This window comes from Haliotis cracherodii, unplaced genomic scaffold (genome assembly GCF_022045235.1).
Source record: "Haliotis cracherodii isolate W230 unplaced genomic scaffold, xgHalCrac1.p SCAF_24, whole genome shotgun sequence".
Taxonomy (NCBI): domain Eukaryota; kingdom Metazoa; phylum Mollusca; class Gastropoda; order Lepetellida; family Haliotidae; genus Haliotis; species Haliotis cracherodii.
In genome coordinates, this window is record NW_027266280.1 from 2,034,055 (window position 1) to 2,050,964 (window position 16,910).

Consider the following 16,910-nt stretch of genomic DNA (forward strand, 5'->3'; position numbering starts at 1 on the left):
GGAAACCTTTAAACATTTGAACACCTGAATATCTAAATAATGAACCCTTTTTCGGTAATACATGTATACCCTTTTGGATGAATATGCCATGCCACTTATAGTCTGGAAGGTAATTTAAGGTACCTATGTTTACTACAATACCAATCAACTCAACTCGAAAGGGTGCAAGGGAATCACGCACGTGAGACGCCCAACGCTTACACCATATTCGTGCGTGCGTGATTCCCGTGCACCCTTTCGACTTCAGTTGTTTGGTTCAACTGTGTCATATAGCCCTGTGAGGCAGGGGTAGCATTATGCAGATGGCTGTTACAATGAATGTTCGTTCCATCCATGACGAACAAGTCTGGTTGTGAAATATAGTGATAGCTAAATAGACAGATTGTTTATTCATGCACCGATTGTCTTTAAATGTAATATCCAGTTATGTATGACTGTTTAATAATCTCATACCAACTTTGACTGGAGTAGGTCCAATAGTTTTTCAGATATTGCAGTAAACGCCTGTACCTTAAATTACCTTCCAGACTAAAGGTATATCAAACATCCACAACATAAATAGCCCCTCTATTTTACATTCAGAACTGCCTGTAAATGTTCATTTTCAAGACACAGAAGAATCAGTTATATGCTGCATTGAATGTTTACTGATAATTTAGACACTGATTGGCTGTTTAGAAAGTTCACCCGACACAAGCTCTTATTGAGGGTGTGACAGCCCTTCATGTAGATGGAACAGTATTGGAGACCAAGATGTGATATTTAAAGATATAACACCACCACCAGAAGAGCATGATAAGTTAACTATGAGACGTTCATCATTGCACTCTCATTAAAATACCGCTACCCACGGATCTGAGGACATCCCATTCCAGGTGATGTCACAATGACATTTAGCCAACTTTGACTGACCAATGAAATGACTGACAGGAAGTTGACATCAGCCAATCACAAAGTAGCTTTCTCAAGCTTAATGGCACTAGTTTCAAAACTTCCATTCTAGACTACACTTGAAAAACATTTTGACAAAAATCTCGATTCAAAATTTGAAAACTGAATGAAAAAACATTCTGAAATGTCCGAAACATGGCCGAGATTGTACTTTCTATGTGCTATGGAAAGTTTCTTCCATTTCAAATATTTCTCATATTGAAGCGAGAGATAGATGATAATTTTGAAGGAATCAGTTGTACAGCCTGTTGTTCGGAATGCCCTGTGTTAATCTTTTCGAGGTTGCATGATTAGAAACAGATTTTTGCTTTCACGATCTCGTAAGTGATGTTCTGATTGGTTGTACGAAAGATCTTTGTGTAGCAGTAACAATCACTAAGATCTGATTTTAATGAGATCATTGCTGCTATATTTCACTGCATGTGATACTCTGTCAAGATCTGCCTCATTCTGAATTCTAAATTTGCCACCATGACATTCCGAACTGAAACAAAATACACTACTGAAACATTTTTAAAGCTTCCATGAAAATCTTATCATTAGTTCATCATGATTACCAAACTTCCAAAAACTTTCCACCACAAAACTGAATTACATGCCCAACATATGAATTCACAAAGAAATAGATACATTTCTCACTTGGCGGCGCCACTATGATCGTCTGCTCCGCTGGTCGCTGCCGTCCCCGCTGGTATATATATCTGCCGATGACGACCACAAGCACATAGAACACGTACAGGCCTATGAAACCTGCAACACACAAGTCATCCTCGTTTCAAACAAACGGTCTTTTTGCATCTGATAAAGGAGCTGACAATTGTCTTTACATTTACAGCTTTAACATGTGACAAAGTTGTGTTTCATTTGTTTATCAGATAAATTTCTATTCTGGAGTATATGTGCACTTAAAAGATGTGAAAAACAAGAGATGTCTTGGTTCTGAAGCAGCTGTTTGGTTTGGGTCATACAGTGAGACTTTTATTGTTGGCCAAACGTATCCTCCTCCTGCACTTGAACCTTTCCTTACCCCATTGTTTATGTGATTTGAAGACACATTGAAGGCATAACTGTGGATTTAATGAGTTAATACTGTTCAGCAGTTTTGCAAGCTTTGGAAACGTTGTGTTTACTGACCTGATGATGTTAGCGTGCCTACTTTGGTGAACACACATCAGGAACTGAACAAGCTTTGGAAACAAAGTGTTTACTGACCTGATGATGTTAGCATGCCTACTATTGTGAACACACATCAGGAACTGAACAATTACTTTCAAGACTTTCATCACAAATAATATTTAGGATTTTATTTGCTTCTTAAGGACCACTATTTGATATTCTGCAGACGGGATGAAAATATACAAATGTGTTGTGGATTCTTATTAATTGTTTGGCTCATCCATGAATAGACAAAACCTGTGTTGCAGCAGTGTAGTCACTGTAGTGTATGTAAGAAGTGACTGAAAAAAAACTGTCTCCAACAAACTAAAAATATTTATTAAAAAAATCATCATGACTGCAATTGAGGCAAATATGACATTTTCACCTAATGCTTCAAACTTTGTTATCGTTTTCTTCCACAGAATGTAGAAAGTCCAGAATGCAGCAGCCAGGTAGAAGATGACGTCACGGAGGAAGGGGCGTTGCATGGCATCAAAGGGGCAGACAACAGCGATGACCCCAGCAACTACAGTCGTCACAAATACACCCGCACCTATGGATAGACAGGACCTAATGAAGGGATATAACTGTTGGGGCATTCAATGAAGGGATATAACTCTTGGTCAACACAATGAAGGAGCATAACTCTTTGGGGTCATAATGAAGGGACATAACTCTTAGAGGACATAATGAAGGGACATAACTTTTAGAGGGCATAATATAATGAAGGGACATAACTTTTAGAGGACATAATGAAGGGACATAACTTTTAGAGGACATAATGAAGGGACATAACTCTTAGAGGACATAATGAAGGGACATAACTTTTAGAGGAAGTAATGAAGGGACATAACTCTTGGTAGACATAATGAAGGGACATAACTCTTGGGGGGGGGGGGGGGGGGGTAATGGAGGGACATAACTCTTGGTAGACATAATCAAGGAACATAACTCTTGGGGGCATAATGAAGGGACATAACCCTTGTGGCACTTAATGAAGGGACACAGCTCTTGGTCCACATAATGAAGGGATATTACTTGTGGGGAGGGAGGTTGCATAGTGAACGGATATAACTCTTAGAGGAAATAATAAAGGGACATAACTCTTAGTAGACATATGAAGAAACATTACTCTTGATGGGCATAATGAAGGGACATAGCTATTCGTCATCATAATAATGGGACATAACTACATAATTCCTAGTCGACATAATGAAGGGACATAACTCTTTGGGGGCAAAAATGAAGGGACATAACTCTTGATTGACACAATGAAGGGACATACACTTAGTCCACAAAATGAAGGCACATAACTCTTGGGGACATAATGAAGGGACATAACTCTTGGTCGACATTATGAAGGGACGTAACTCTTGGTCGAAATAATGAAGGAATGCAAAGTAAAATAAACCCCATCAGAGTAGTGACATAATTTATGCCCAGCGCCCAATTTGTTCAAATTTGAAATATGATACTTAGTATCATGAAAAGTTTTCATAAGCAGTGAACCAATCAGAATGCAGCACACACTTCCATTTGTTACACAATACTGTACAAACTGCATCAACAATAGTGAGTATGATTTTACAGCATTTTTAGCAATATTTCTCAGCAATATCTCAGCGGGGACACCAAAATTGGTTTCACACATTGCACCCACGTGGGGAATTGAACCTGGGTCTTGGGCGTGGCAAGTGAACACTTTAACCTGTAGGCTACCCCACCGACCCAACATAAACATGAAGGGAGGTCACTGCCAGCACATGCAGATCTAGCAGTGTCTACGCCCACATGTTGAACAAATAACAAAAGTAAGCCATGAAGAATCCATGCTTGGAGATATTCCAGCCTGACTGAAACTCACCGAACAGAGCTCCCACCGCCATTCCTGCGTCACCGTTCTTGGCGCTGCCAATAGCTGCGATGGCGGAGAAAATGTCGGGGGCTCCATTTCCAAATGCCAGAAATGTCACCCCCTAATTCAGGTCAAGGAATGCAACAGCGGCAGTCGGTACATGATGTCACACGAGCAGGCACAGTGTTCTCTAGATGGCAGGAGTATGGTATTAAATAATTTTACATATTTCAATAAATTGGGAATTTATCAGTGAAACTCCCTTGAAATTAGCAATGTTCCAGCAATATCATGGGACCCCAGATATGACAAGGACAGAGAACAGTTAGGGGGCACACGTGACACAGCTCCTGGTTGGTAAAGGATACGGCCACGTTGTGACTGAGCCTCAGGGTCTTCGATATGACGGTCAGCGACGGACAGAAACTGAAACACATTTATATACACATTCAGGGTGATATACGCATTATACCACTAGGTAGTGTCATGTCTATTGTTTTGGTGCGTCATTATTCTTTATACCATCTCTACATGCGCACATGGGTACAATGTGTGAATCCCATTTCTGGTGTACCCCACCGTGATATTGCTAGAGTATTGCTAAAAGAGGCGTAAAACTATACTCACTCACTCACTACATGCGCAACAAGTTGAGGTTGTAAAGTTCAACCCCCCATGAAGAATCAGGTTGGAATTGGTCTTTCACAACTGACAAGATCAGGTGTTCAGACTCGCTGACTTGGTTGATGCATGTCATCATATCCCAATTGCATGGATCGATGTTCATTATGTCAATCACTGGATTGTCTAATCCAGACTCAGTTATTTACAGACCACCGTCATATTGCTGAATATTGCTGAGTGTTGCGTTAAACAATAAACAAACAACAACACACACACAACAAACAAACACAAATAAATCAAATATAGTAGCCACGTCTTCCCCTGTTTTATTTCCCGTCTGCCGACAGGGAGAACGGTGTGAGTACAATCTGCTGGAGGAAGTAGTGCAGGCTTCTGACACACTCAATCAGGGAGGAAAACACAAACATGAAGGGTTACACTGATTACGTACGTCCTGTATCTATACCACGCAAAAGAAGTTAAACAACACCCGATCTTCTTCATGACTATAATTAATCTGTCACGGCTGGTGGTTATTGCAACACACAGCCTTCCAATTGGGGCTGTTCTTTAACTTGTTTTGAGTAGTATATATAGAACATAAAATCAGTGTAACCATGGTAACCAATGATATGAGGAAAGTTTGAGTCAGTTTATGCAAAATCAGCAGCATGTCCTGATAAGGTGGTTCAGTTACATGATTTATGAACCTGAGAGCTTTCAGCAACAATACTGCACATACACTGAAGATATTCACATTGAAGCATAAAGTAATCCCAGTTTGTGAACCTTGTTCCTTCAAGTGATATTGACATGAAATATTCTATGTGGATTACGACACGACCATAACTCACAAGTCATCTGCAGTGACCGCCAGACCGATGAACAGGAACAGCCACCACATAAACTGTAACAGACAAATAAAACAATAAATAGCACTACAACAACACTACATTCACACTACGAGGGGATTATCTAGGACGCCACAGAGCACTAAAACAAGACTACATTCACACTACAAGGGGATTACCTACAACACTAAATAGCACTACAACAACACTTCATTCAGACTACAAGGGGATCATCTAGGACACCATAGAGCACTAAAACAAGACTACATTCACACTACAAGGGGATTACCTACAACACTACACAGCACTAAAACAACACTACATTCACTCTACAAGGGATCATCTAGGACATTACATAGCATTACATAACACTAAATAACACTATATTCACACTACAAGGGGATTATCTAGGGCACTACATAGCACTAAAACAACACTACATTCACACTACAAGGGGATTATCTAGGACACCACAGAGCACTAAAACAAGACTACATTCACACTACAAGGGGAATATCTAGGACACCACGGAGCACTGAAACAAAACTACATTCACACTACAAGGGGATTATCTAGGACACCTCAGAGCACTAAAACAAGACTACATTCACACTATAAGGGGCTTATCTAGGACACTACAAAGCACTAAAACAACACTACATTCACAATACAAGGGATCATTTAGAACACCGCATAGCACTAAAACAACACTGCATTCACACTACAGGGGATCATCCAGGACACTGCATAGCACTAAAACAACATTAAATATGCACTACAAATGATCATATAGGACATTACACAGCACTAAAACAACACTGCATTCACACTACAGGGGATCATCCAGGACACTGCATAGCACTAAAACAACACTAAATATGCACAACAAATGATCATATAGGACACTACACAGAACTAAAACAACACTGCATTCACACTACAGGGGATCATCGAGGACACTACATAGCACTAAAACAACACTATATATGCACTACAAATGATCATATAGGACATTACACAGCACTAAAACAACATTATATTCACACTACAAGAGGATTGTCTGGGAGTTTTAACTTACTGCTTGTGGAAACCAAAGTGGTAGGAAGAACTGTGTTTTTTTCATTTCCCCCTCATTTAATGCAGTAATGCAACGATAGCGTAATAGTACTGTAGCTCACCTGGATATATTGTCAACAGCCTAAGATGTTTACAAATGTTTCTGTCGACTGAAACTAACGCTACATTTTACAGATATTGATGCCATCAAAGGTAGAAAGATCCATGAAAGCTTCTTCAGTTTGGCAACTTAAGAAAAGATATTTCCAGCGCAAGGACATACATTGGGAGAGACGCTGGAAGCATGATGGAACTCTGTACTCACAAGTATGACCAGCGCCAGTGGAACCAGATTACCCAGAGTGCAATACACAAACACTGTGTAGTCGATGAAACCCTCGCCGATCTGGCAGTCGTCTGTGGCGTTCACAAACTTACAGATGTCCGTCACATTAGGCATTGTGTGGAAATCACGACACTGAAAATGCAAAACAACATAATGTCTCAATATCTCCCTCATCAGATGTGAAGATACACATGGTCACCTCATGATGAAATGTATATTACAACTTTTACAGAGTTTTCTGCAATTTATATATATATGAAACATCAGTTTCCGGACACATATACTGCTACTATTATGTCAATTTATCCTCATATAAAATTAGATAAGCTATGTTGGGCAGGTGGAGCTTTGTATCGCATGGTTGCAAGTATTTGATACATTTCAAATCCTATTTCGTTTACCGATTTCTCTTTTACATGTAACCTTGACTGCCAGTAACCACACACACAGACTGATTGCAATTTTCTTGCGATTTACTTGCCAACAGCTTAATTACGATGCATGTTTGTGGTGTCTGACTGCTTATAATGCCACATGTAGATATGGTCGTCAGTGATGGAGTATTAAGCCAAGAAAGACAATGGCCTGGCCCCCCATCAATACAGCACTAGGGGTGAGACACTACAAGGTCCCTCCGGTCCGACATTCGCCCTGGCACTTCTTTCATCTCGTTGATTGGCCAAGCTGACCGTAGCTACAACCTCAATGTTTAGATGTTACATTTTAAACATCAGCTGCTACACTCCTTCTCAAGGAAGGACACATGTCGTACTGGTGTAAGTTGATTGTCGTGATCTTGAATCTGTTATATACACTAATTATCATATGTTCATCCCCTCTGTACAGTAAAGGAAAGTAAATGTGAATGTATGTCTGTATGTTTGATATGAGTGGTTGATGTTTCTTGGTAAGTGCAGGTGTATGAGTGTTGTATGGTTGATATGTATGGCTGTTGTACTACATATTTTTATACATTGTTTTACCACTTGTATATATAGATAGTTTTCACCAGTATTAGCCCGTGCAGGCTTCATCTATCTGGTACATAACATCATGTCAGATATTCTATATATATTGTATGTTCCATGTAATTGTAATACATTTCTAAGGTGACATACAGTATGTTCTCTATCACTTCATAATTGTATCACTATATTTTGTATCCGTGTATATTGATGTATTGTACAGACACGTGCAGTACTAGATGGATGTAATAGAAGCAATATTTATTAACAAAAGTTATATCTATATTTTATAAACTTAAAGGGTAACAGTCTATTTTATATTTGCTTATGTTATTATTTCATTGTTTCTGCTTGACCTACAACACATAAATAAACGTCATCAGCCTCACCCCCCACAGCTGTTTTGTGATCATTTGGAATAGCATCTCGGGGACTCCTAATGGCTATCACAAGCACTGTTACACAGACAGATTTGCAAGGTGAAAGGTTTTAGTAAGCATCATCCAATGAAATGTGAAGATTCAAGGGGAATCCCTTTTGTTGGTCCAGAACCCAGTTTGTTGGGTCATTGATGCTAATTGCTATCTTGTGATATTTCGCTGGATGATTAAAATGGTGCCAGCTAGACGACTGAAATTTGGAGTGCTGTAACAATAAAAATTCATGATAACTCCATTGTTACACTAAATCAGTTCCGAATGAGACATTTTGCAGCCAACTCTTGAGGTCTACAGCCGGTACCCAGGAAAGCTTGGGTAAAAGGGGTTGGGTATCAGGTTAGTAAATTTGGACTCTTTCCAGTCCGACTTATTGTGTGACAAGGGTAATCAGCTGGTAATCTATATCATCAACTCAGAGTTTACACAGACACAAACGTGTAGACCTGTCAATTTGCCCCAATGTCAAGTACCTCTCTTATTTTGTAATGCGACAGGAAGTGTGACAAGAGTGAAGTGTCAAGCTGTACAAATGAATCATTTAATGAAAAAATGACCATAAACCAACCTTCTGTTTTGAAACATTGAGTTGGTACACGCTGTCATACAGGTGTCTCGAAGAAATACAACAGCGCAAAATCTTCTCTTATGTCACAGACAAAAGGTATAAATATAACAAAGGCATCTCTTCCTGACGACCCGAAAATGTCCACTTGAACCCGGACGAATATCACAACAAGGAACTTCTCATGTAACCTTAACCTCTGAACATCAATGCGTGGATCGACTTCACACACATCACGACCCAAACTGTTTGCCGCCTGAGGGGATTCCCCATAATATTAATTACGTCACTTCCGGTACTCTATATATAGTAACAGGAAACCTCCACAGATTGTTCACCTGATAAACAGTCAAGTTTCCACTCACCTCCACATTACTGTCGTCCCTCAAGTTTTGTGGTTTCAACAAGGGGTCTTCCCCGATCCATTTTAGACCCCGTGCAGTGTGACTTTGTCCATTTGGAGACATACCTGTCCAGGTGTGCGGTGAATTAAACAACCCCACAACTCGGTTACATAACAGTACGACCACACCACTCGCCACAACGACACTCAGCCGGGACAGTGTCCGATAATGCTGCTGTGACTTTTTGAAGTGTTGGGAAAAAGCTGTCATCCTGTCACGTTAGCTGTCTACATCTTTCTGTCAACTTGGAACTTGTCGCTATCTCGACGTCATGTGATGTCAACCGAGTCACGTGAAGGATGTGTACATATGTAAGGAGTAGGTATAACCGTGAATATATCTGACATCTCCGGTCAACGTATCTATTAATGTCTAAATAGGGAACACATTTATAATCTATATGTAGATAATTGTGGAAGTCATGTGCACAGGTTGGATTATAATTTACCTCCTATCAACCACTGCAGCAATCTATCTAATTGCTGGTATAAAACAACATTTATCGACTCAATGACACACTGGCTCATTCGACTTCTGTGTTATCTTACAGATGTAGGTGAACTGTAAACGACTGGCTTACAGAAGATGTGTATCGTTTTTAAGCCGCTTTAAGCAATATCTCAGCGATATCACGTTCTGATTCACACATTGTAACAATGTGGGGAATCGAACTCGGGTCTTCGGCGTCACGAGAGATGAGATACACATCAACTTTATTACCCTGTGGGGGCCTTTTTTGGTAGCCTCGTGGTTTAAGCGTTTGCTCGTCACGACGAAGGCCTGAGTTCGATTCCCAATGTGTGAAGCCCATTTCAAGTGTCCCCTACAGTGATACTGCTGGAATATTGCCAAAAGAGGCATAAAACCATACTCACACAACTCACTCACTCACTCACTATTACCCCGTGGAAATTCCCGACCCCAGTAACCCCCGATAGTTGGGGTGGTGTGGCTCAGTGGCGTGCGTGTCATCGTTCCCAGACACGTGAATCATTGTTCATGCCGTCAACCACTGGTTTGCCTGGTCCAAACCCAATCTCTTCTACTCCGATGCGATGCTCCCAGGCGCCATATCCTTATAAGAGTGGACCCGTGAAGATTCCGGGGTAGAATAGGTCTTCAGCAACCCATACTTGCCGTAAAAGGCGACTATGCTTGTCGTAAAAGGCGACTAACGGGAATTGGTGGTCAGGCTCGCTTTGGTTGATACATGTCTTCGATCCCAATTGCGAAGATCGATGATCATGATGTCAATCACTGGATTGTCTGGTCCAGACCGCCGTCATATAGCTGGAATATTGCTGAGTGCGGCGTTAAACAACAAACCAACCAACCAACCTAATAAGACTGGGTTCAACACGGGCCGCGGTGTGGTATCATGGTATGTAGCTTGAAGATTACTGAAAAAACATTTACTCACTCTGTTCATAAAACTAATATTTTCTACATTAATGTCGTATAGAAATGAGTGCAGAACACATGCCAGCTATATTTGTGTGTTGCTGGGGACGTATTCTAAATTCCAACTCGGCACATTAAGCTGAATGTGCACGTTGCCCTTTGAAACCAAACACATTTCGTTGTGCCCGCCCTTCAGCACTGTTCTCTCGCACAAGACAATAGAATTGGATTTCCTTACAGCATCTTCTACAATCAGCAATCAGCCCAACATGAAAAAGAAAACTAATGCGGTCACATTTGACCGATAAAGAGGCTGACGCTATCGCAATCTTAACATAGTCCAATGACACAAGGTGAAGGTCACCCGATAATCATAATGTCACGGTGACCTATCAGCTGTAGACCATGTCACGCGAGATCGACCGTGAGTTAATGGTAGCCAGGTATCTCCCTGACCTTTCTCGCGAGTCTGTCTACATCACAGACTCCGTGCAGGGAGCGCGTTTCCCTGAAACTTTGAAACACACACGGACAGAGTGGGTAACCTGGCCGGGTCCTGCCATAAGACGTTAAAAGGTGGTACCTGTTGTTACCCTGCCTGGCGCTCGGCATTAATGGGCTAAAACAAGGACTGTCTCGGAGCCAGTATTGTAAATGCGCCCATGTTAAACTGCGGCATAGTTTCTCAGTGGCCTAGCACTATAAAACCGGCATTAGTCCTGACCAGTACAAGCAGACGGGTGTCAGCTGTCTGAACAAAGTACAGACAAACCCACGACATTGTCCGGGGCACCGGAGAGCCGCCAGAAGGTGCAACATGGTGATAAATTGTTTACTTGTCTTAAGATGGCATATACATATAAAAACATATACAAGGCGTAAAAATAATGGCAACTTCCAGCCTTCTTGGGCTTATAAGACATGAACATTAAAGTACAAATCATAAGACATGGGAAAAAAATAATGATAATAATGATAATAATCATACGCATCACAATACATACTAAATAGACACACACGCACACACACACACACGCACGCACGCACGCACACACACGCACGCACGCACGCGCACACACACACAGGCACATACCAAATGCACAAACAGGTGTGCGTAATAAAATGCACGTGCGCTCACGTGGTATCGTACATATCATTATACAAGTTCATGCACCCATTTACATACAAAACAACTTCCTGCAGGCATACATTTTTACACAAATTTTGCAAAGGGTAGGAATGAGGCTGTCATCTTGAAGCAGACTTGTTAGGTCGCACTGATCACGGAGTTCTGGGAAGAGGCTGGGCAAAAATTGGTTTCTGATGTCATCATAAAAATGACAGTATAGGAGGAAATGACCTTCATTTTGAACATGAGAGTCTTGACAGAGTTTACAGTTTTATCTAAGAAAAATGAGTTGTACCCTAAGTTCAAGTAGAATTGCAGTAACAGATTTTTCTGTGTCGTTAATTACTTTAGATAAACCATAGTCGTTAAATATTCGCTGTATCTTCTTTTCCCACGACTTTCCACAGGAGAGTGACCATTGGTGCACTTAAATTTAAACAACGGACGGTGACGAGACGTGCGCTGAAGCCGACACCACAGTCGCGCCGTTTCTATGTGTAGTCGTAATTTGGGGTCCAGCCACCCCCTATCTTCCAAACTCCCCACAGATCAGAACAATAGAACAACATCGACTGGACGGTAGAATCATATCTTCTTTTAAAACACGTCATGATGCCTGTCACATAATACATAAAACTATTGGCTTAAAAGACCAAAGGCCCTAGAGGCCGCCTTCACCAGTTCTTTCACAGAGAATCCCATGCCGCAGTGTTGTTGAAGCCATAGGCTGAGGGATCTATACTTGTCGCTGTAGCATAAGCATTGGTTGCCGAAGTAGAACTCAGACGTATGACGTCTTGTTGATTTTTACCGAAAGTGGAGCACATTTGTTTTATCTAAGTTGACGGTGAGTCTCCATCTCCGGGCCCATCTGTGAAGGACATTAATCAGTTGTTGTAGTCCATTGGCGTCCGGCGCCAGTAGAACGATATCATCAGCATATAAGAGTACCACTATGTTAATATCGTCTATTTCAAGGCCACAGTTGCTAGCTTGAAGTTCTATCGCTAGACCGTTGACATATAAGGCAAACAGTGTCGGAGAGAGTACGCATCCTTGTTTGACCCCTGATCTGAAATGGAACATGTGCGTTTCAAATTCGTTGACTTCAACGGATCACCTGACATATTCGTAAAGTGAGTGGATTGCCTGGAGTATGTTCCCTGTTATGCCGTAATCCATCAATTTGTACCAGAGAAGGCCCCTATTGATACAACCGAAGGCCTTTTTAAAGTCTATAAAATAACTGTACGTTGACTTTTTATTATTTTTCCGGTTATTGACCAAACAGTTAAGTGTATAAACATGTTCAAGGCAGGATCGGTCCTTCCTGAATCCATTCTGCTGATCCACGAGGGTAGGCTTCATCTCTACATATCGTACTAATCGTTGATTAATTACATCTGCGTAGATCTTCGGTGGTATGGGTCGGGTCGGAATCTTCACCATGCTTCGGGAAAGGTTTGATTGCACCTCTGTTCCACATGTCCGGGACGTGTCCGGTCTGGAAGCTGTGAGAGATAAGTCGATACAACAACTCCACACATAGGTCGTTCTTCAGCACAGAACTCGGGATGTTGTCACAGCCCTATCTTAGCTCTCTCAATAGATCGTCTGACCTTATCTCTGGTGATTGGGCTGTTCAAGATAGGATGTAGTTCAGGTAGGTTGTTCTCGGGGCCCGAGTTGACTCCTTATACCATCCAGAAAGGCATAATCAAAGTCTCCTGAAGAGACGTTACTGTACAGCTGTGTGTAGTCATTCTGCCATCTTTTCAGAACATCGTCCCGTTCCCTACTGACTCACCCGTCTTCAAGCACGGTTTCTATCAGAATAAATGTCCTCCTATTGTTACCCGTTCACTTCACCAATTTCTTTCCAGATTTTTTTCCCGCTCTCCTCAAGCAGCTCGGCCATTCTGTCTTTTCTTTCTTGCTGATATCGGCGTTTAGCTCTTCTCAGGCTTCTGTCGAAGGTTCTGCGAGCTGTGCAGAATTCACTTTTCAAGGTTGATTTAACAGAAGTAGGACCTTTAAACATTAACCAAGCTCTTTCCTTACGGCAAACTGAATCAAACAATACCTGCAGGGGTTCATTCCAGAATGGCTTTGTCTTGCATCGCCTTGCTTTCCGACCATATGGACCTGGGGCCCGTTCCACAAAGCGATCTTAGTGCTATGATAGTCGTAAGCCTGTATTAAAGTATGGGAGTTATGTAAGATCGCTTTGTGGAACAGGTCCCAGGGTACACAACCCTACTTGGGCGTTCTTCATCCATGTCCGCCACTAGGGGCTCTGTACACGCCGTGTATGCGGTATCAACAACGTCGTTGTGGAGCGCATGTTCCTTCATGTCGATTGCGTTGGAGACTTTATTGAAGGTACTGGCATCATTGAAGAAGTCGTCTGGTATGGATCTTGTATCATGCCGAGTCTCTCTGGTTACGTCGTTATGAACTGCATCAACTTCAGCTTCAGTCTTCATAGACCACTCAAGCACGATGTGATCTGGCATTTTACTACCACTACATGGTAGTTGAAGACGTACAGTAGTTGTGGGGAAGATGAAAGAGATACGCACACATCCATCCAAGCACGTCGCAGAAAGTGGTCTAATCCCATTTCACCTCACGTCTAACGGTCATCACTGAGTTAGAACCGATATACAGAACAGAGGATGAGCGGAGGTACGGATGGAGGACATAGTAACCGCCGCTACCAATATCTATGAGAAACAATTATTCGAGTAAACACTGTAGTGACCTACATAACTTTTGCATAATTTACAAAAACTACTCCCACGCCGTCAATCTCACGCTCGGCTATTTCCGTCAAGCCTGGAAAAAAGACTTGGCAGATTGCCATGTCGTTTATGCGTGGCCGCCCGGTGCTAACTCTAATGAAAAAGGTGTACAAGTGGACACCATGTGCAACTATTTGTCTCATTTATTGAAAGGCCGCTTCACTGAGCACTCTGTTGGTTGGTTGGTTTGTTGTTTTACGCCGCACTCAGACAAGACCAGACAATCCAGTGATTGATATCATGAGCATTGATCCACTTAATTGGAATCGATGACACGCTTCAACCAAGTCAGCGAGCCTGACCACCCGATTCCGTTAGTTGCCTCTTACGACAAGCATAGTCGCCTTTTACGGCAAGTATGGGTTGCTGAAGACCTATTCTACCCCGGATATGTTATCGTCAAAAGTACATGATTCGAATAGTTATTACCATCATACATATATCAATGTTGGATACAATATTGAAATTACGATGCTACATTATTTCAGCTTGGATAAGACGAAACTGAGGACCAAAATAACTTTACCATTTTAAAAATGAAATTACAAAAAAAATAAAAACACAAGTTCAAACTTAAACAATGCAAACACAACACTGCTTGATGCAGAAAGTAATACACGTCCACTGCCGCTTATATAGTAGAAAATTCGAAAAAGCGTGTCTTACTTTGCGAAGTGCATCAAATCACGTGAGCACCTTGATTCAAAACATAAAAAGACTTGGACACTGTGTTGACAGTACACACCCTTTATCAGCATGACAATGCCAGACCAAACGCAGCCCGAACGGCACAGGACTTCCTTGCAGCCAACAACGTCAACGTGTTGCCGTGGCCTGAGCGCTCCCCTGCCATATCCCCCATGGAACACTGATCCAGGACCTCCAAGAAGAAGGCGAGGTATCCCACGTGACGTTATCAGACGACAGCTCTTTTCTTTTCCGGAGAGTTTTGCGTGTCTTGAGTGAGTGAGTGAGGTTGATTTTACGCCGCTTTTAGCAACATTCCAGCAAAATCACACATTGTACCCATGTCGGGAATCGAAACCGGGTTTTCGGCGTGACGAGCGAACGCTTTAACTACTAGGCTACCCGACCACCCCTTTGCTTGTCTTGAAGCAGCGGTGGTCCTATACGCTATTAATGTGACGTGTCATTGAACTTGAGCGAGTTTTAGATGTGTGTACCCTTTGTCCATTAGGTTGAAAGCTGGTGTTTGCTCCCCAACCTCAGTTCGGGCAACTGTCACGCCAATATCGGATGCCACATGTATGACTGTCATTTTAAGTGTTGATTTCGTTGAGAGATCTTGATCTTTTCCAATACATTTTATTTCATGCATCTTTAGATTGTGGTTTGTACACTGGGGTGATTTAAAGCTATGGTAAAGATTCTTTTTGTCGTCTGTTTAGCCCTATATGTATGTATAAACTGACGTCCAAAAGAAACTTTACCAACTGAAAATATAAATTTCAGACAAAGTATAAAATTTTTTCGATGAAGTCTATCTAAAACACATAACCGAAATACAACAATAGTGTATGCAGAAAATGTGAATCGTCTGTTACATGTTTGCGAGGTAACACGCGAAAAAGTGAAAAACACGTGCACCACGGACAACTGCAAATGCACGTGCGGGTAAGGGTATAAAACGATTGCAACGGCAAGTCAGACATCCACAGTGATAAAAAAAACACACGACTCACAGTCGAACAACGTGAACGAGCTTTGGGTATGGTACAGATGGGAGCCACCTACGCCCATATTGCACGAACCTTCGGTTGCTCCCGTGTTGCCGTTACCAACTTGATGCAACATTACAGACAGACAGGGTGGACCGCTGACAGGCCAAGAACAGGCAGACCCAGGGTGACCACGCCCCATGATGACCGGTACTTGCGTACCTTGCACGTCCGAAATCGCTTCCTGACAGTGACGTCATCGGCGACAAATGCCTTAGGTCACAGGGTTAGTCGACAGACAGTGGCCAGGAGACTCAGGGCTCATGGAATCACGGCTTTTAGGCCATACAGAGGACAGCTATTGACAGCGCAACATCGTCGTCTGGGATTGAGATGGGCCCGGACTGTACGACGTTGGCAACGACGTGACTGGCAGAGGGTTGTCTTCACTGACGAAAGTCGATTCTGTATGTTTAGGGCTGATGGAAGACAACGTGTTTACCACCGAAGGGGTCAACGAACGGCGGCGTGTTGCGTGCAGGAGGTCGTACCATATGGTGGAGGGAGTGTCATGGTGTGGGGAGGGATCTGTGGGCAGAAGAGGACACCGCTGGTCATCGTTGACGGAAACTTGACAGCTCAGCGTTACATGGATAACATTCTTCGTCCAACTGTCCTACCATTT

At 42.1% G+C, this 16,910-nt stretch overlaps 1 protein-coding gene across 1 annotated transcript in view; it reads right to left on the minus strand.

Moving 5' to 3' along the window:
* LOC139472520 (mitochondrial sodium/calcium exchanger protein-like) overlaps positions 1-9,422 on the minus strand; it is a 30,238-nt gene extending 20,816 nt beyond the window's left edge. Inside the window, exons 1-7 of the mRNA XM_071254994.1 lie at positions 9,174-9,422; positions 6,821-6,973; positions 5,443-5,495; positions 4,333-4,390; positions 3,974-4,085; positions 2,495-2,662; positions 1,582-1,701 (exon numbers count right to left, since the gene is read on the minus strand). Of these exons, the coding sequence (XP_071111095.1) occupies positions 1,582-1,701; positions 2,495-2,662; positions 3,974-4,085; positions 4,333-4,390; positions 5,443-5,495; positions 6,821-6,973; positions 9,174-9,422 (913 nt within the window). The remainder of the gene's footprint in view (positions 1-1,581; positions 1,702-2,494; positions 2,663-3,973; positions 4,086-4,332; positions 4,391-5,442; positions 5,496-6,820; positions 6,974-9,173) is intronic.
* Between the last annotated feature and the right edge of the window lie 7,488 nt (positions 9,423-16,910).